Below are 19,081 nucleotides of genomic sequence, written 5' to 3'. Positions count from 1 at the left end.
AGACCTGACAACCTCATGAGAGATGTGCTGCCTTCCAGATGCACAAACCAAAGAGGTGTCTAATACAGTAGGCTATCAAGACTCTTCAGTTTTACAGACTACTGCCCATTCCTACTATTACATGTAGGGACAAATGACACTGCAAAAAAGAACCTTTCAACTATTTACAGAGACTTTGAAGACCGCACCAGGAAAGTGAAGGAACTAGGACGACATATTGTCTTATCTCTTTTATCTCTTTGGTGGACCAAATAGGCTTTTCAACCCTTCCAGGTGCCATTTATCCCTCCAGAGCTACGATGAACATACTCTGAATTCTAAAAAATAATTTTCCAAATATACTATGTCATTCAGTTTATATTGTTGTAAGTAATTGTAACCGATTTGTATACTTGAACCATGTTACACTCAGGTTTGACACTGAGTAATATAATTTGATACGTTCTTTTATGTTTAATAAAATCAGTTTTATAAAAAAAGAACACAGAAAATTCAGAAGGAAAGTAGAGGAGCAACAGACACCGATCACAAACAAAATTGTTTCTGTACAAAGCACAGAGCATGGGAAACAAACAAGGAGAATTGAAGATCCTAACACAGGAAGAGAAATATGATGTCACTGAAACTTGGGATGATACACGTGATTAGTATACAAAGCTTAAAGTATTCAACTTCTTAATAAGGGCTCATGCCCATGGTAGTATGTGTAAAATATTTCACATTTGGTTCACTCTGTTGGACGAGACCGCGTATGGCACCACACATGCCTGCAAATTACACCCTTACGGACATGAGAAGTGAGATTTCTTTTTTTTCTTTTTTAAATCCTGCCAATAAAAAAATGTATAGAGTTAATGCCGAGTACGAACTTAGAAAAATAGATCATGCTGTGATTTATTTCTCTTGTGTCGATATGCAGTGTCCACACGCTAATGTGCATGAATCAATGAAAGGCCATTGACTCCATTCACCGCACAACACGCATCCCTGCAAACCAAGCGTGATACGTGGTGAAAATATGGTTGTGGATGTGAGCTCTAAGAAACAGACTTAAATAAAAGGGGAGGAGGTATTGCATTGTATGTTAGAAAATTATATACCTCCACAGAGATTCAAGAGAATGGTAGTTCTATAGAAACTGTTTAAGTAGGAAAACAAGGCAAGAACAACAGAAAGGACACCATTGTAGGAATTTACTGTAGGCCACCTGGACAGCCAGAAGATATGGATGAACTTGTTCTACATCAGATCGCCAAGTTCTTAAAAAAAAGTAAGACATGGTGATCACTGGAGATTTTAACTATCCAGACATTTATTGGGAAACTCTCTCAAGCAAAAGTAATGGGTCCAACACATTCTTATCCACTCTTGCTGACGACTTTAACTTCAAAAAGGGTGAAGAGAAAACCAGGTTTCTGCTATGCTGTAACTAAATCTTAGCGACAGAGATAAAATGATTGAGGAAGTACGGGTGGCTGAGACCTTAGGAGGCAGTGATCATGCTATCCTTAAATTTTGGATAACAAGGGGAGGAAGACCTGAGCGGACTCATACTTCAAGTTTGGACTTCAGAAATGCAGATTTTAATTAACTCAGAGGGTAGAAAGGATCCAATGGCTGGACGTTCTTAAGGACAAAAATGTGCAAGAAGGATGGGAGATATTACAAAATGAGATTCTCAAAGCATAATTGTCCACAGTCCCTAAAAGAAGGAAGAAAGGGAAGCATTTAAAGAGACCAGAATGCATGAACATAGAACTTAAATACATGCTAAATAGGTAGAAAGAAATGTTTATCAAATGGAAGGGGGGGGGGGAGTTATCTAAATAAAAATATAAAATCAGTCTGCAGATACTGTAGGGCAAGTGCCAGAAAAGCTAATAATGAATCAAGGCTTAGAAGAGAGGCCAAAAGCAATAAAAAGGGATTTGGGGGGATTTTAAAAGCAAAAGAATAGTCAAAGATCGTATAGGATGTTTACAGGATGAAAATGGTGAATTGGTTCAGAATGATGTTGAGAAGGCCAAACTTTTAAATTCCTATTTTGTATCTGTTTTTTCTAAGAAAGTAAATGTACCATCAACTGATCTTCCCTGTGTTGTTAGGGAAATAAAAGAATGTCTATAAACAGATGCATGGTGAGGGAAGACTTCGCTAACTTAAATGAATTCAAGTCTCCAGGTCCAGATAAATTACATTTAGGATACTGAAGGAAGCAGCAGAGGTATTTGCTGAACCATTCGCTGTAATCTTTGAAAATTCCTGGAGAACATGAGAAGTCCCAGAAGATTGGAGGAGGGCAACTGTTGTCCCTAGCTTCAAAAAAAGAAGGTAGACCCAGGAAACGACAGGCCTGTGAGCCTAACTTCTATATCAGGAAACATCTTGAAACAAATTATTAACAGCTTGTATGCAAGTAATTGGATGAAAATGGAGTAATTAACCAGAGCCAGCATGGGTTTGTATTAAACAAGTCATGCTGAACTAATCTAATTTCCTTCTATGACAGAATCACCAATTGGGTTAATCGGGTAAATGCAGTAGATATAATACATTTTGACTTTAGACAAGTCACAGGGGCGAACAAAGTCTATAGTTTCTAAAGCCCTTCACAGAATAGACACATCTATCTAAAACAATAATTTTAGTTAAAAACTTTTAAAATGTAATTATGGCACAACATACAACTGTGTCAACTATGTCAGATGTAATGACAGAGTATCGGCTAAACACACCATGCACACATAAAGGTTATTATGGCCATTCTGATTGTGACAAGTACCCTATGCCAAATTCCTATGATAAGAAGGTCCCATCAGGAAATTTGAGTTGGGATCATAGGTATAGCATATGTGATTCTTCAAATGGGGTATAGGGTAGCCATATAGAACTAGGATGCGAACCAGGCTGTATCTATACCTTCAATTCTTCATTTACTCAATTTATTCCGGATGGGAGGGATCTAGGAGTTATAGTACAGATTGATTTCGTCACTCAAATATCTGTTACTTTCTGTCCCTAAGCATACGGAATGTATCATTCAGTTCATTTGTTCAACCTTTCCATTCATCCTTTAGGTTACCTTTTCACCCTTTGTTTATTCTTATATCACTCAGATCATTTATTCTTATGTCACTCTGTTTATTTATTCAACGCGTTTCCCCACTAGTATCGTGAAGGATCTTGACTTTAGTAAAGCATTTGACAAAGTATCTCATACTATCCTTATGGGAAAAATTACCAAATATGGGATTGACAAGACATCTGTTAGGTGGATTCACAACTGTCTGACTGATCGTACTCAAAGAGTGGTCATAAATGGCTGCACATCCAAGTGGAAGAATGTATCAAGTGGGGTACCCCAAGGTTCTGTCCAGGGCCTAGTAGTGTTCAACATTTTTATAAACGACCTAGATGAGGGAATTGAGGGGAAAACTGATAAAATTATCTGGTGACAGAAATTCCTATACCTGGGAAAAAAAAATAAAAATAAAGCACATACAGTATGGGAGGAATTGAGCTACGGAGCAGCACATATGATAAAGACTTGGGTGTACTACTATATCACAGACTCAGGGCTCTTTCACACGAGCGTATATGGGCCACAGGTTTCACGGCCAGCTGATATATGCTACGATCTGATCATTAAAAGCATGCGAACGGGTGCACAAATCTAACGTTTGTGCGCGCGTTCAGACAGCCGGTGCCGCTTTCCTCCAGCTCGCCGGCTCACCTCCCCACTAGATGCTTGCAATGGGAGCCAAGCTCACACCCCTTCCCTGCCTCTTGTCCTGCAGCCAGCAATAGGAGGAGGCGGGGCTTAGCTCCGCCCCATTCCCTTCCATTGCAAGCAGCTGGAGGGAAAGGATTTTAGCAGTCATGCTGCTAAACTCCCTCCCACCTCCCCTTTCCGGCTGCCGCCATTGGCTCCCATAGGACTCAATGCAGCGGCCGACATTATTAAGGCCAGAAAGATAGTTCCAAGACTATCTTTTCGGCCCAACGTAAAGACGCTCGGCACTATAGTGGCCGGCCGGGCATTTTTACGTCGTGGAAATACAGCCATGTGATCTGATGCATTGGAATTCATTGCATCAGATCGCAGCGTATATTGGCCGGCCATGAAATTGGCGGCCTATATATGCTTGTGTGAAAGAGCTCTGCCTTTTTTGCTGCTGCATCACACTGTAGACTTATATTCAAACACAATTCTGGAATGTATTAAGAGACGCATAGAGTCTAGGTCATGTGAGGTAATTTTGCCTCTCTACTCTTCCTTAGTCAGACCTCATCTGGAATACTGTGCCAAGTTTTGGACACCACAATTTGAAGAAAGACATAGACAAACAAGCAAATTCAGAGTAGAGTTACCAGGATGGTGAGCGGTCTGTAAACCATGCCCTATGAGGAACAGGTAAAGGATCTGGGAATGTTTAGCTTGCAAAAAAGAAGGCTGAGGAGACTTAATAGCTGTCTACAAATATTGAAGGGTTTTCTCAGCACAGAGGGATCAGCCCTATTCTCATTTGTACAAGGAAAGACTAGAAGCAACGGGATGAAACTGAAAAGGGAGGAGAAACAGATTAGATATTCGAAAAAACTGTGAGGGTGATCAATGAGTGGAACAGGTTGCCACATGAGGTGCTGAATTCTCCTTCATGATGTTTTAATGAATCCTACACTAAGCAGGGGGGTTGGACCCAATGACCCTGGAGGTCCCTTCCAACTCTACCATTCTTTGATTCTGTGAAAATGTTGTCAATGAAAGAACAGGTTTGGAGTCAGAATAGATATATAACACTGCTATTAGTTGTGTGGATACAACAGAGGACGCAGACAGTTTACCTGGGAATGTTGCGTAATGGTAGAGAAAATCAGCTTTAGTAGGAATTTTAGTACCATTTGCTTTTGATGATCCATGTAGAGTGACACCCAGGTCTCTTTCCTTTCCCTCGCATTTCTGATATGTAAAAAGAAAGTGTAAAGGAAAACTGTGGTAGAACAATGACATTTTATACCAACTTCTTCCACCCCAACCTAACCCCCATCATAATAAAGCTGCTTGATTCTCAGAGGTGAGAGAGCTTCTCTGGTGGAAGAAAGAGGACTGTATGGGAATTCCCATACACCATCTACTGCAGTAGAGAACTGGACCATAGGATCGCCTAAGGTCCATTTACTCTTTCCAATTGTTGTTACAGTTTGTACATATGCAGCTAGTATGTCTGAAAAGATTATGAATAGAGATGAGCGAGCCTACTCGGCCACTCCCCTTTTTCACCCGAGCACCGCAATTTTCGAGTACTTCCGTACTCGGGCGAAAAGATTCGGGGGGCGCCGTGGCTGAGTGGGGGGTTGCAGCGGGGAGTGGGGGGGGGGGAGAGGGAGAGAGGGCTCCCCCCTGTTCGCCGCTGCTACCCCCCGCGCCGCCACACCTCCCCCCGCCCCCCGAATCTTTTCACCCGAGTACTGAAGTACTCGAAAATCGCGGTGCTCGATCGAGTAAATACTCGAAACGAGTACGCTCGCTCATCTCCAATTATGAATGATAAAATTACTCTTTATGGTTTATTTTCCCCAACTGTGCTAAATATCAGTGGCACAATCTGCAAATGCAGATGCCACTCATAACATTTAAAATGCGCCATTGCTGCCTAACACATGGACATAAAAGCTGTAGCAAGGCAATAATCATTCTTCTCATAGCGCTGCGAAGATCAAATGGATGGAAATCCCCATCAGATCCTTAACTACTATATTTCAAAACAACCATCATTCATTGGTGGTTTGAAAATTCAAGGTGCGTAATTGGGCTTCTAGTGACAACAGATTGTACAGGATGATGGAGAGCTGCTGGCTTCACCTGATACTCGGACAGACTCTAGTGCTCATTCACACGGTTATATGCACACCGCATAATTTGCACTTCATACAGTGTTGAAACCTCCTTGATTTCCATTGAAGTATTCAGACCAGTAATTTTCATGTGGATGAAAAAAAATGCAGCATGTACTGTTTTGCTCCGTCCAATATAGGCCATTGAAATGAATGGGATTGTGCAAATACGCAGTGCATATGCATAATAAATTTGCACATGAAATCAATGGGCCCATTTGCTTATTTTGTGTGCAGAAATCTGCAGCGAATACTTATGCAAAAAAAGCGCAATCAGGTCCAAAATAGGCAGGGAATCAGCAAATTTTTTGTCTGTGAATATGCAGCATATAAGCAGACTGAAAATAGATGCGCCTGTGTGAATGAGTCCTTAGGCTGTATTGACAATTCACATGATTTGCACATGATACATGCAATACCTGATTATAATTTTAGGTCTTCAGGTTAGCTGCACAGGGTGAGTTAGTGTTCCACACATGTGTCATCTGTACTAGCCATACAGGCAGAAATTATAGTTGAAAAACCATAGTGCTTTGCAGTAAAACCGTGTGGCACACCACCACTACATGTACAGAGGTCTCACCTGTCACCTTGATTGCCATGGCGTACTACAGCGACATGCATAGCATGCCTACACTACTGTTGTAGCACGCTACCCATTCAAGGTAAGAACAGCTACGCAAATTACGTACATCTCTGCAGCAGGCTATGCTATTAACCCCTTAAGGACCAAGCATGTAAAATATACAGAGCTTGGCCCTGGGCTTTAATCCCGGCTGATAGCAGATAGATGCAGTGGTGGAGAAAAGAAGGAGGTGGATCTACTCTGATGAGGATCCAGTGTGGAGAAGATCCGAATGTAAATTTCAGTGGGTGATGCCTTTTAGTAAATAGTAAAGACAGTTGCGTGCATTTCTAGTCCTGGTGCTGCCAGATCAGTGAACGAGCAACCTGTTAGGGTTGGCCAGTGTTGAAGTAGAGAAGGAGAAAAGAAAAACCTCTGATGTAATGGTGCAACCTTTTTGGACAAATGTACATAAGCTTGAACTTTTGGGGGAACGCACAGCGCTCTGAGACGTTCAGAACTCTATGAACTTATTTGTTGGCTTTCATTGAAAAAAAAAAAATTCCCCCAAAAGTTCAAGCTTATGTACGCATGTCCAAAAAGGATGCACCATTACATGAGTGGCTGATAGTAGACGTACGGCGAGGGATTAAACCTTCTGCTCCTGCAATCAAGTAGGAGTAGGTCGGGTCCTTGGCTGTCAGACAGCAGAGGAATCAGAGCAGAAGGTAGAAGCGGTTTTTGTCCAAACCAAAATAAGAAACCCATTCCCATACTTTATTTTAGTGTAAATATACTAATTAAAAAAAACAACAATTATATATATATAAAATCACAGAAAATGGCCGTTACTTACTGACTGAGGAGTGCATATAGATGCATCCTCCTCTCACCATGCAGGTAGCTGGCTACCAAATGGAGGAGCCAATAACACCTGTGAGGGCACCGATAAAACAGCCACTCACACTGCCTCCTGATAATGAGGGGGGTGGGTACTTGGCGTACACTCCCACACATAGTGTGATGCATTATATATATATATTAGAGATGAGCGAGCACCAAAATGCTCGGGTGCTCGTTACTCGGGACGAAATTTTCGCAATGCTCGAGGGTTTGTTTCGAGTAACGAACCCCATTGAAGTCAATGGGCGACCCGAGCATTTTTGTATATCGCCGATGCTCGCTAAGGTTTCCTTGTGTGAAAATCTGGGCAATTCAAGAAAGTGATGGGAACGACACAGCAACGGATAGGGCAGGCGAGGGGCTACATGGTGGGCTGCATCTCAAGTTCCCAGGTCCCACTATTAAGCCACAATAGCGGCAAGAGTGCCCCCCCCCCCCCCCCCGCACTGTCAGCGTAAAGATCGTTCTCCTCTGCCATACCTGTAACAGCTGTGGCAGAGAAGAACGATGTTTGCCCATTGAATTCAATGGAGCCAGCAATACAGCAGGTTCCACTGAAAGCAATGGGCTGCCGGCGATCGCAGGATGAATTGTCGGGAAGGGGTTAAATATATAACCCCTTCCCTGCAATTCATCCAGAAATGTGTTACAATAAAAATATATACCGGCGTATAAGGCGACGGGGCGTATAAGACGACCCCCCAACTGTCACCTTATACGCCGGCAATACAGTGGAGCAAAGAATAAAAAGCATTACTTACTTCTTCTGACGTTCTGCGGCGCTCCTGCAGGCTGTTGCTCCCTCCTGGTGTTCTGCGGTGCTCCTGCAGGCTGTTGCTCCCTCCTGGTTCCCGGCAAAGAAGAAGGATTTGTCTTCTATATGTTCTCAATGGGATCGGCGCTGCTGCCGCCGGCCCCATTGAGCGCATATAGAGAAGATTTATGGCCTTAAGAAGACCGTTGGGGTTCTTGAAACCTAAAATACTCCTAACACTCTCCCTATAGCAGCTCCAACACGATAGCACTTTCCCTGAACTAATGTCAGAATGCATCTGTGGCGAGCCGCTGGAGGGGCAGATTTCAATACTCGGGTGACACCTAATCTCGCCAGCCACTCACTGCAGGGGGGTGGTATAGGGCTTGAACGTTGCAGGGGGAAGTTGTAATGCCTTCCCTGTCTTTCTATTGGCCAGAAAAGCGCGCAAATTTCTCAGGGAAGAAAGTGAAAGTAACTCGAACATCACGTGGTGCTCGTTACGAGTAACGAGCATCTCCAACACCCTAATACTCGAATATATATTTTAAGCTTTTTACCTCCCTATGAAATAACAACCCCCCCCCCCCCAGAAAATAGTGTGCTGACGATCAAGGTATCGAATAATGAATGTGCACCCTTAAAGTGTTAAAAACGTATACTAAAGACAGTAACATGTCAAAAGTTATGCTTGATGGGGTCTGGATGCTGAGACCCCCAATGATCACTAGAGCAAAGCAGCAGAAGTGCTCATCTGACTGTTGCTTTTTTTCTCTAGCTGAAGACTGGCTCCATAGACTTTATATTGAGCCTGTCCTCAGCTTGCAAGCAGAAATAGCGCTTCTGATCTGTAGGGGAAGGGTCTCCGCCAATGAGTGGCCGTTCTCCAACAGCTCGCTTTTTACCATGACTAGCGCGGCATTCCAAACAATGTGCTAATTGCGGTACAAGGCTCACATAGATTTCAATGGGGCTTCACAGACCAGCGCTCGAACACAGCATTTCCAATTCCCCGATTTTCGAGCACTGTATGTCCTATTTTTGTGCATTTTAGCATTAACGCACCTCATCACCCATCACAATGAAGGGGTTCATTAAAAAACTTTTATCTATTTATCTTGTATCTAATCTATGTCGTATCCATCTATAATCCATTCTTTGGTGTAGCTACAGGGGTACTGTGTTTGCAATCAATGTGAGTGAGGAACTCAGTCCTGCCACTGTAGTCTGGTAGGGTGTGGCAGTGATGTCAGCCCTGGAGTAAATAGCTTGAGGGTAGACAGAGGAAAAATAGATTTCAAAAAAGCATGATCAATTACTTTAAGGAGGACACAGCAGGGCCACAATTTGGGGGCAAGGAGGTGATGCGCAATATATATTATACAATACATACATTGTGTACATTTTTTCTTTTGGGGGGGCAGGGTATATGTCTAGGGGGGCCCAAGCTAGACTCTTGCACCGGTGTCCATGAGCCTTTAGCTATGCCCCTAATACCCCAGTTGTACTTTGGAATTCTAGATTACCTGTAGAAAGAAAACTTTTGGTTTCCCGACAAGGCTTCTGCAGTTTTTTCCATTGAATAAATCAAACAGCTTATCGTCTTCAAAAGATTCATTATCAGAACCAAAAAAATTTTCCCTCTTCTCCATGGCTCATTATAACACAAACAAAGCAGCTCCTCTTGCTGTGATCTTCCTCTGCAACTGAAATATCACAAAAAGGATTAGAAGGCTGCATTTATACTGTAGTTGTGAACAGCTTTCTGCATTTGTTTCTTTAAATCCATTTCTTAAAGGGGTTGTCCCACACCGAAACGGGTTTTTTTTTTTTCAAAAGCCCCCCCTGTTCGGCGCGAGACAAACCCGATGCAGGGGTTTAAAAAAAAAACGGATAGTACTTACCCGAATCCCCGCGCTCCGGTGACTTCTTACTTACCTTGCGAAGATGGCCGCCGGGATCTTCACCCACGGTGGACTGCAGGTCTTCTCCCATGGTGCACCATGGGTTCTGTGCGTTCCATTGCCGATTCCAGCCTCCTGATTGGCTGGAATCGGCACACGTGACGGGGCGGAGCTACGAGGAGCAGCTCTCCGGCACGAGCGGCCCCATTCAGAAGGGAGAAGACCGGACTGCGCAAGCGCGTCTAATCGGGAGATTAGACGCTGAAATTAGACGGCACCATGGAGACGAGGACGCTAGCAACGGAACAGGTAAGTGAATAACTTCTGTATGGCTCATATTTAATGCACGATGTATATTACAAAGTGCATTAATATGGCCATACAGAAGTGTATACCCCCACTTGCTTTCGCGGGACAACCCCTTTAAGGCCCAATGTCCACTTGCAAGCACGGATTCCACTGCTGAATACCTCTCCGTATCCAGCGTGGCTCTCCTCTGTCCTGGCTGGATCTTCTTTCTTCAGCACGGCAGATGTGTCCGGGTGTGCCGGCCGACGCGCCTGACACATGCACAATTTTTTATTTATTTTTTTAAAATCTGCTTTCCCGCAGATCTGCAACACGTTGGTAGTAACACTTGCAGGTGTGCTGCAGATTAGACGGCTTCCATTGACTTCAATGGAGGCAGTCAGTGTGAGATCCGCAAGAAAATGGAGCATGCTGAAATTTCTTCCAGTGCGTGCGATCTACACGCCGGGGGAAAAAAAATAAAAATAAAAAAATCACAACCACATGCTTTTTCACTGCTTTGTGGGCGCCCATGCATCCCTATGGATTGCTTGATTTGTGGATCCCCCGCTAGGGTTCCGCAAATTAAATCTGCCCGTGGACATTGGGCCTAAAAAAGCAAAATAACGCAAGCAGCAGCTGCAGCGTATAAACCAGGTTATAAACATTTAGCATTATCTCAGGTAAGAATTAATAACAGTGGAGTCTAGACAATGCGCTTTGAGCTTAAAGGGAACATGCCATGTCCTATAAGCAGCAAAAAACTTAAAGGGGTTGTCTCGCGGCAAACATCAACATTTTACATTCCCCCATTCCCCCTGTCCCCCCCTGGCATAAAATAGCATTTTAAAGCGGTTTTTAAACCGCTTGCTACTCACCGATGTGATGAAAGATGAACTTATAAAATTCTTCTCCCAAGATGGCTGCCGGTCCTTTCCCAGGGATGCACTGCGGTTTTCTCCCATGGTGCACCGCGGGTCTTCTCCCATGGTGCCCCACGGGCTCTGTGCGTTCCATTGCAGATTCCAGCCACCTGATTGGCTTGAATCGGCACACGTGACGGGGCGGAGCTACGCAATGATGCATAGAAGGGGCGGAGCCAGAACGCCGCTCGTGCCCGGACCGATCAGAAGCAGAAGACCGCACAGCGCAAGCGCGTCTAAAAACACCAGAAGACATCAGAATTAGACGGCACCATGGAGACAGAGATGCCAGCAACGGAGCAGGTAAGTGAATAACTTCTGTATGGCTCATATTTAATGCATGATGTACATTACAAAGTGCATTAATATGGCCATACAGAAGTGCTAAACCCCACTTGCTGCCGCGGGACAACCCCTTTAAGGTCTATTTACACGCAAAGATGATCACTCAAAATTCGTCAACATTTTTGAGCAATCATTTTGCATTAGGTACTAATGGTCTAATCAGACCATTAGTAGCTAACTAGCTTCATTTGCATGTATTTAGAGAGCAGCGGGTGGTCTGTTCTCTAAATATATCGCTATGGTTCTTCAGGGGGCAGCAGCTTGCATACAACGCTATCAGCGCTGCCACGGAGAACACAGCATGCTGTCTATCTTTTCAAGGGCGATGGCTTTTATGCTGAGCTGAACTCAGTGATAGACAAAGAGTGCACGGTAACTGCGCGATGGGCACACATTTAGGCCTCATGTCCACGGGGAAAATCGGGCCCGCTACGGATTCTACATGTAGAATCCGTAGCGGGTCCCTCCTGACCCGCAGACATGAGCGCTAAAAATAAGAATTTATAAGAATTTACCTATCCGTAGCCGGCGGGGACGCTCTGCTCTTCCTCACGGCCGGATCTTCTTTTTCGGCAGGCGGATGAATTCCTCACGTCGTCGACGTGCCGCGCGCAGCCAATGTGATTGGCTGAAGGCACACATGTGTTAGCCAATCACAGCCATTCAATGATGTCATTGAATGGCTGTGATTGGCTGACGGTGTGTGTTAGCTAACACAGTATTAGCTTTCTGGAGGCGGGGATTTCAAGCCCCGCGTCCAGAAAGCAATGCTCTGCCGCGGACCAGGAGGGAGCGACAGCCTGCAGCAGCGCCGCAGAATGCCAGGGGAGGTGAGTAATGATTTTTTTTTTTTTGACAGGAGAATCTAACTGATCGCACATTTGTTCGTGCAATCGCGAATTTAACGCGCAATCGCGGTAAATAAATCGCGTCCGCTCGTTAAATTCGCGATCGCGCTAAAAATGGCGATCGGAACGAATATTCGGCACATTCGCTTTATAAGACGCAGGAACTTTTCCCCCCCGCTTTGGAGGCGGAAAAAGTGCGTCTTATAAAGCGAAAAATACGGTAACTCTTCTCCATTTCTCACCTTTCTTCCTCACCCTCTCCAAATCCCATCAGCTTTTCTGCATGTAATTTTTAAATTATCTCTAGTACCACATTCCATTTTACACAATCCCAGACCATATACATTAAATCCGCATCCATCTAACATTTCATCTGAGTTTAACCTACCACATTTTTGCGCTAGAAGACACATGTTCTCCCCCAAAGTGCATGGGAAAAGCCAGTACATCTTATAGAGTGAACGTACCGAAATTCGGATGGCAGTTGTGTGATCAGGACGCGCAATCCTTATCACACAGCTGTAGGACGGGTCCGCTAAATAGCAGGAGAGGAGAGCTGCCTATAAGTACAGCTGATCGGTGAGGCAGGGGAGCAGCAGCAATTCCCGCAGGCACTCATCATTCAGTTGTACATACCTGCGGCTCTCCTTCCCTGCTATGGAGCGGACCCAGCCGGCAGCTGTGTGATAAGGACGTGTGGAGAGCCACCTGTCTCGCCACATACAGTTTATGGGACGATTATTTATGCCCTTTGAATGACAGAATTGAAATGCACAAATACAGTATAAATGAGAAATTACAACAACTCAGTAATAAATGAACATTCAACTGTGAAAAAAAAGCGCATCCATAGCAAAAACAGTCTTCAAGATCGTAACGCAAGGAACAATTCTAGGATTTTCTTCATTGATGCAAAACTCCATTATTATACATTATATTCTGCCCATCTGTAAAGCAAACCATTGCATGTACAGTACCAGTCAAACACAAGGTTAATATCTGTTCTTCGCTATCACTATTAACCACCTTAAATTTATGGGATCATCTGGCATTTAGTGTAATAAGAACATGTGATCCTTATCTCAAAGCTGCCGGAAGGGTCCAAGTTTTTGCATGTTTGCGCTAATCTAGAAGACTGGTAACCTATATGTCTAGACCATTGCTAACGATTGTCTAACTTATGTTCTCTAACATAAGTTGGGGTATTTACTTTTGGAAACCCTCATGATTATCTGCATTACACAGTTCCAATTGGAATCAATGATCTGTCCATTTAATACATGGATGGATATACTGAGTCTTTATTATATATGATCTTCATTCTGAAGCAGTACTACTGCTCTTTATTCCTCCTGTAATACCTCCCTTTAAAAATGGAACACTCACCTCCCTCACTACCTGGTCTGGGCGAGTTAAAAATATTTATTTTTCCTATTTTCCTACTCTAAGGGTGCATTCAGACGACCGTATATCGGCCGGGTTTCACGCCCAGCCGATATACGGTGTCGCTCTCTGCAGGGGGAGGAGGCTGAAAGAGCCGGGAGCAGTGGTCTGAGCTCCCGCCCCCTCTCTGCCTCCTCTCCACCCCCTGCACTATTTTCAATGAGGAGAGGCGGGATGGAGAGGAGGCAGAGAGGGGGCAGGAGCTCAGTTCCTGCTCCTGGCTCTTCCATCCTCCCCTCCCTGCACACGAGGACATTGTATATCGGCTTGGCGTGAAAACCCAGCCGATATACAGTGGTCTGAATGCACCCTAAAACCTAGGTGCGTCTTATCATCAGGAGCGTCTTATAAAGAAAAAAATATGGTAATACCCATGTTAAACAACTTTAATGGAGTATGGTAAATGCACTAAATACAATTGCGATACTTGTTGACTTTCAGATAGAGCTCATTGGAAACATACGCAACACTACCGCCCATTTATCTTTACTAATATGGCCTAAATTTTTCCTATTTTTCTTCTATCTTTATTGGGAATTAGCTGTAAACATTATGAAAGCCTCTATCTATATAATTAAAATATTATAATCCTACTTAACTCCAGAACACCCCCAAAAAAATTCATCAAAGGGTGTTGAACCACAAGCACAGATACTGACCGCGCCTGAGCAGCAAACACATGTCATAACTGAAGGAACTGGAAAAAATAACAATGAGGAACACCACAGAGCTTTCTAAATTGTTCAAAAAAGACCCGCAAAATGTACCTGGTCAAAAACCCTCCAACTTAAAAAGACTCTTGCAAATTAGGGTTCCCCCAGAGGGGGTGTATATAGTCTAGTTGCAAGGTCTCCTTAAATTTATTCCATAATTTTATTATTAGAATTGTAGGATATAATCCTATTTTTCCTCCTTTCACCCCCCCCTCTCACATATCATTATAAGGTGGCTACAATCTGTCATTTTAGAAACTAGTCTGCCATTCAACCCCACCACATTTCTTTCTCCCCATTCCTTCAACGGTTGCAATTGAGACGTCCGAAAATATATTCAAGCATTTGGAATTGGCAACCTTCCAGATCGTTTATCGCTTTGAAGGGTCTCCAATTTAATTCTAGGAGATTTCTTATTTCATAATAAACTCCTAAATATCGAATGGAGTCTACAAAAATATTGCGCTGGAATCCAAGTTGGAGAGTTTTGAAGTATACAAAAGGAGTTGTGGCATCAAAACCATTTTAATAAGATTTCCCTTCCCAATTATTGACCATGACTATTCAAGACTTTGACCTTATCCTCAAACTTTCTTACCACTGGAATAAAATTGGCAGAAATATAGTCTTGAGGCTAAGAAGATACCATAGCTCCCAAATATTTGAATTCCTTCACTATCTGCAGTTCCAAATGTCCCAATGAATAGTCCATGGGCAAGGGATCTAAAGGATGAACAGATTTTCCCCAATTAAGTCCCGTTTCACATGGGTGATATATCACTGCGAGAAAAATCGCAGCAATATTGCATCGGTGGTCCATGCAATATCACTGCATTTTCTCCCGGTGATACCGTGATTTTGTGGCGCTACAAAGTGACTTTGTAGCACTACATGCAAGGATTTTCGGGAAGAGGCTTGAAATATAAGCCCTACCCCAAAAATAAGCTGTAGCTGCAGAAAAAAAAACCCAAAAACCCGCATAGATCACCAAGAAGCGCTGTCATCTCTGTTGCGTCTTCTCCCTGATCCCCAGCACTGGTCTTCAGACATGTCTTCTGGCCGGGGATTGGAAAAACTGCATTAAAGCAGGTGACAAATACTGGCGTAATTAAAAATTGAAAACTCACCAACTTCCCCTGTAATTTTTTTTGCCAATAGCAACACTCAGCCTTCATTTATTACTGCTGAGGTAAAATGAAAGCTACACTATGATTGGTTGCCATTTCTTATACTGCTGAGGTAAAATGAAAGCTGCGCTGTGATTAGTTGCAATAGGCAACACACATTTTCTTTTAGACAGCTTCCATAAGGCCTAGTGCCCACGGCCGTGACGGGCTCCGCAAGCGGAATTTCGCAGCGGAGACCGTCGTGGCCCCCCCCCCCCCCAAAGACCCCATACTCACCTCCGGATCCGCTGCCCAATGTCCCGCATCCTGTGCCGGAGCGCATGCACAGTACAGCTCATGACGCGCCGGCAGTGTCATGTGACGCGTCGTCAGCGTCATGTGACGCGCCGGCTGCGTCATATGACGGGCCGGCCGCGTCATATGACGTGGGCGTCGGTGGGCAGGGAAGTATTTTCACGTTATTTACCACTGTGCTACAGCGGAAGATAGCGTGACAGATGGCTTCCATTGACTGCAATGGAAGCCGTCCGCGCGTACACCAGCGGCAAATAGAACATACTGCCGGTGATTACGGGTAGAATCCTGGACCGTAAGCATTGCGCTATTAGGTTCAGTAGAACCTAAGAGCTGCGGGGCAACAATGCGGATTTCCGCAGCGTGATACGTGGCGGAAATCCGCCCGTACGATGCTGAGCTCATTTTTGTGACCCAGGACTGCTATTCATAAAATCACTGTATCATGCAGGGATATATCACCTAGAAGATAAAACTTTTCCCAGTTGTTACATCAAAAAATAATAAAAAAAATATATCAGTGTGTCCATGTTCACTATGTATAAACGTACCCTGAAATAATCCCTAGAAACCTGAATCTGACTGTATAGGTTTACTATAAGCTATCAGCGGGTATGTTAACTCAGTCCTTAGCACTTTTGCCTTGCATCGCTGGGGTCCTGGGTTCAAATCCCACCAAGGACAACATCTACATGAAGTACCGGTATGTTCGATTCCCCCCCCCCCCCCCCCCCTCCCACACACACTCAAAAAACAAACCGATAGGTAAACGTAGACTGTGAGCCCCAATGGGGACATCAAGTGATATATAGCACTGTGGGACAGAATGAACTATGTACAATAAATATTGTTCCTTATTGCAGTAACACTACCATTAGACTACGATAAACCTTTCAATATATGTATCTTTTCGTATTGCATTAATGTAATAATAATATTGCTCCTGATACTGACCTTCTTTCAGGCTCTCCAACAGTTCCGGACATGTTTTATTTCTCAGAACTTTTACTGTAAATCCGATTATTTCAAACACATCTTGAACAGACTCTACATCGCATTCTGAGCCTTCTCTTCTATCTAAACCTAAAAAAAATAATAGTTATTCAGTGTAATATACACACAGGAAATGTTGTAGTAGTGTGATAAGTTTTATCGGCAGCATAGATAGAAACCATTCTAGTGATCAGAGCAAAAAAAAAATTCTGGGTATATCTTGTAGAGTCTACAGTGAATTGTTAATTGTTTTTTTTTAGTAAATCCCTTGTTTTACCTTTCTTCACTCCTTAAATAAACTCTATTGATGTCATTGCTTAAATACGTTGCCCAGTATGCCAAGCTGCCAGGGATTTTGGTGGATGGCTATTGGTGGTATAAATCTTCATGCATATTTCAACCACCCGGGGAACATTATCCATCCTCCTAATATATTGCATTAGCAGATTTTGTGCTTTTTACAGTTTTAGTTTAATCCTGTATTACATGGTGGCTGGCACTGTACCAGTAAACAGGAGCCTGTTCTGTCCCCACAGCATTGTAAACTAGGTTATGTTCGCGTTAGGAGATGTTGCAGAGAGCCGGGTGAGGTATTTTTTATACTTGCCCACTCCCTGGTTCCTGTGGTGCCCACCACTGAAGATCGTGCACGCCACTGATAATCCGACCATAGACTTTTATGGGAGAGCGCACATGGCAGTGTGAAAAGAGCTAGATATTGAGTGCCATGCATAGTCTTCAGCCGCGGGCACAACAGGAACTAGTGAGACGGTGAATATAAAACAATAACTCACCCGGCTCCCTGTCGCATCCCCTAATGCCACCATAACTTGGTTTATGGTGCTGTGGGGACGTGACAGCTTACCTTTAAAAACTTGCTGGTTGTACCTCCGAAGTGTCTCTATATTATGCAGCATGTGTCGGTACGTATCCTGACCCGCTTCTTTAAATCTATGCAGTCCCTGATTTCTTCCTTTATATGGGGAAATTCCCGTCCCAAATTACGACTCTCTACGCTCTAGAGACCGAAGCAAGACACAGGTGCTGCCCTGCCAGATCTGTTCCTCTACTATGTGGCCAGCCAGCTAATACATCTGAGGAGCTGGTTGAGTGATAAGCCCCTACCCAATTCGGAGGCTAACTTGGCATATTATCTAAAAATCCCTAGATTGTGGCCCCTGATGGAATCTCCTTCTGCTCTAACAGGCAGAATGTTATCAATTCATAGGTTGGCCTCACAGGTCTGTGGCAGGCCAAGTCAATTAGCAGTTTCACAGACATAGTGGCTGACACTCCCATATGGCGTAACCCCGGAAGTGCTCGGACTGGAGGCTGCCCAGGTTTGGGAGGAATATGGTATCTGAACCCTGGCAGACCTCTATCCACAGAACACTGTCCTCATTTGAACAGTTACAGAACAAATATGACCTACCTTGAACCAACTTTTTTGAGCCTTTTCTTTCTTCTGCACCAAAAAAAAATAATAGTTATTCAGTGTAATAAACACACAGGAAAACGTTGTAGTAGTGTGATAAGTTTTATTGGCGGCATAGATAGAAACCATTCTAGTGATCAGAGCAAAAAAAAAATTCTGGGTATAATATCTCGTAGAGTCTACAGTGAATTGTTAATTGTTTTTTTTTTTTTTTTTTAGTAAATCCCTTGTTTTACCTTTTCTTCACTCCTTAAATAAACTGCATACTCTATTGATGTCATTGCTTAAATACGTTGCCCAGTATGCCAAGCTGCCAGGGATTTTGGTGGATGGCTATTGGTGGTATAAATCTTCATGCATATTTCAACCACCCGGGGAACATTATCCATCCTCCTAATATATTGCATTAGCAGATTTTGTGCTTTTTACAGTTTCGGCTTCCCACGGCCATGATGGGCTCCGCCGCGAGCCCGTCACGGCGCCCCCCAGAGACTCCAATACTTACCTCCGGATCTAGCGTCCTCCGTCCCGCATGTCGCTTCGGCGCGCATGCGCAATAGAGTGCGTGACACGCCGGCCACGTCATATGACATGCCCACAGCATCAAATGACGCACCGGCCGCGTCATATGACGCGCCTGGCTGTATTGCT

General features: G+C 43.8%; 1 protein-coding gene across 3 annotated transcripts in view; it reads right to left on the bottom strand.

Moving 5' to 3' along the window:
* LOC136572667 (caspase-3-like) overlaps positions 1–19,081 on the bottom strand; it is a 96,138-nt gene that overhangs the window by 3,315 nt on the left and 73,742 nt on the right. For 2 of the 3 annotated variants that reach the window (XM_066573471.1, XM_066573472.1), the window contains 4 exons: positions 18,428–18,460; positions 16,957–17,085; positions 9,644–9,823; positions 4,846–4,960 (listed from right to left, as the gene is read on the bottom strand). In XM_066573471.1, coding sequence (XP_066429568.1) covers positions 9,738–9,823; positions 16,957–17,085; positions 18,428–18,460 — 248 coding nt within the window. In that variant the 3' untranslated portion in view covers positions 4,846–4,960; positions 9,644–9,737. Of the gene's footprint in view, positions 1–4,845; positions 4,961–9,643; positions 9,824–16,956; positions 17,086–18,427; positions 18,461–19,081 lie in introns of those variants that run through there. The other variant, XM_066573469.1, reaches the window with a different exon arrangement.

This window comes from Eleutherodactylus coqui, chromosome 7, assembly GCF_035609145.1.
Source record: "Eleutherodactylus coqui strain aEleCoq1 chromosome 7, aEleCoq1.hap1, whole genome shotgun sequence".
NCBI classification, from domain to species: Eukaryota; Metazoa; Chordata; class Amphibia; order Anura; family Eleutherodactylidae; genus Eleutherodactylus; species Eleutherodactylus coqui.
This window is presented reverse-complemented; position numbering and strand designations above follow the sequence as displayed.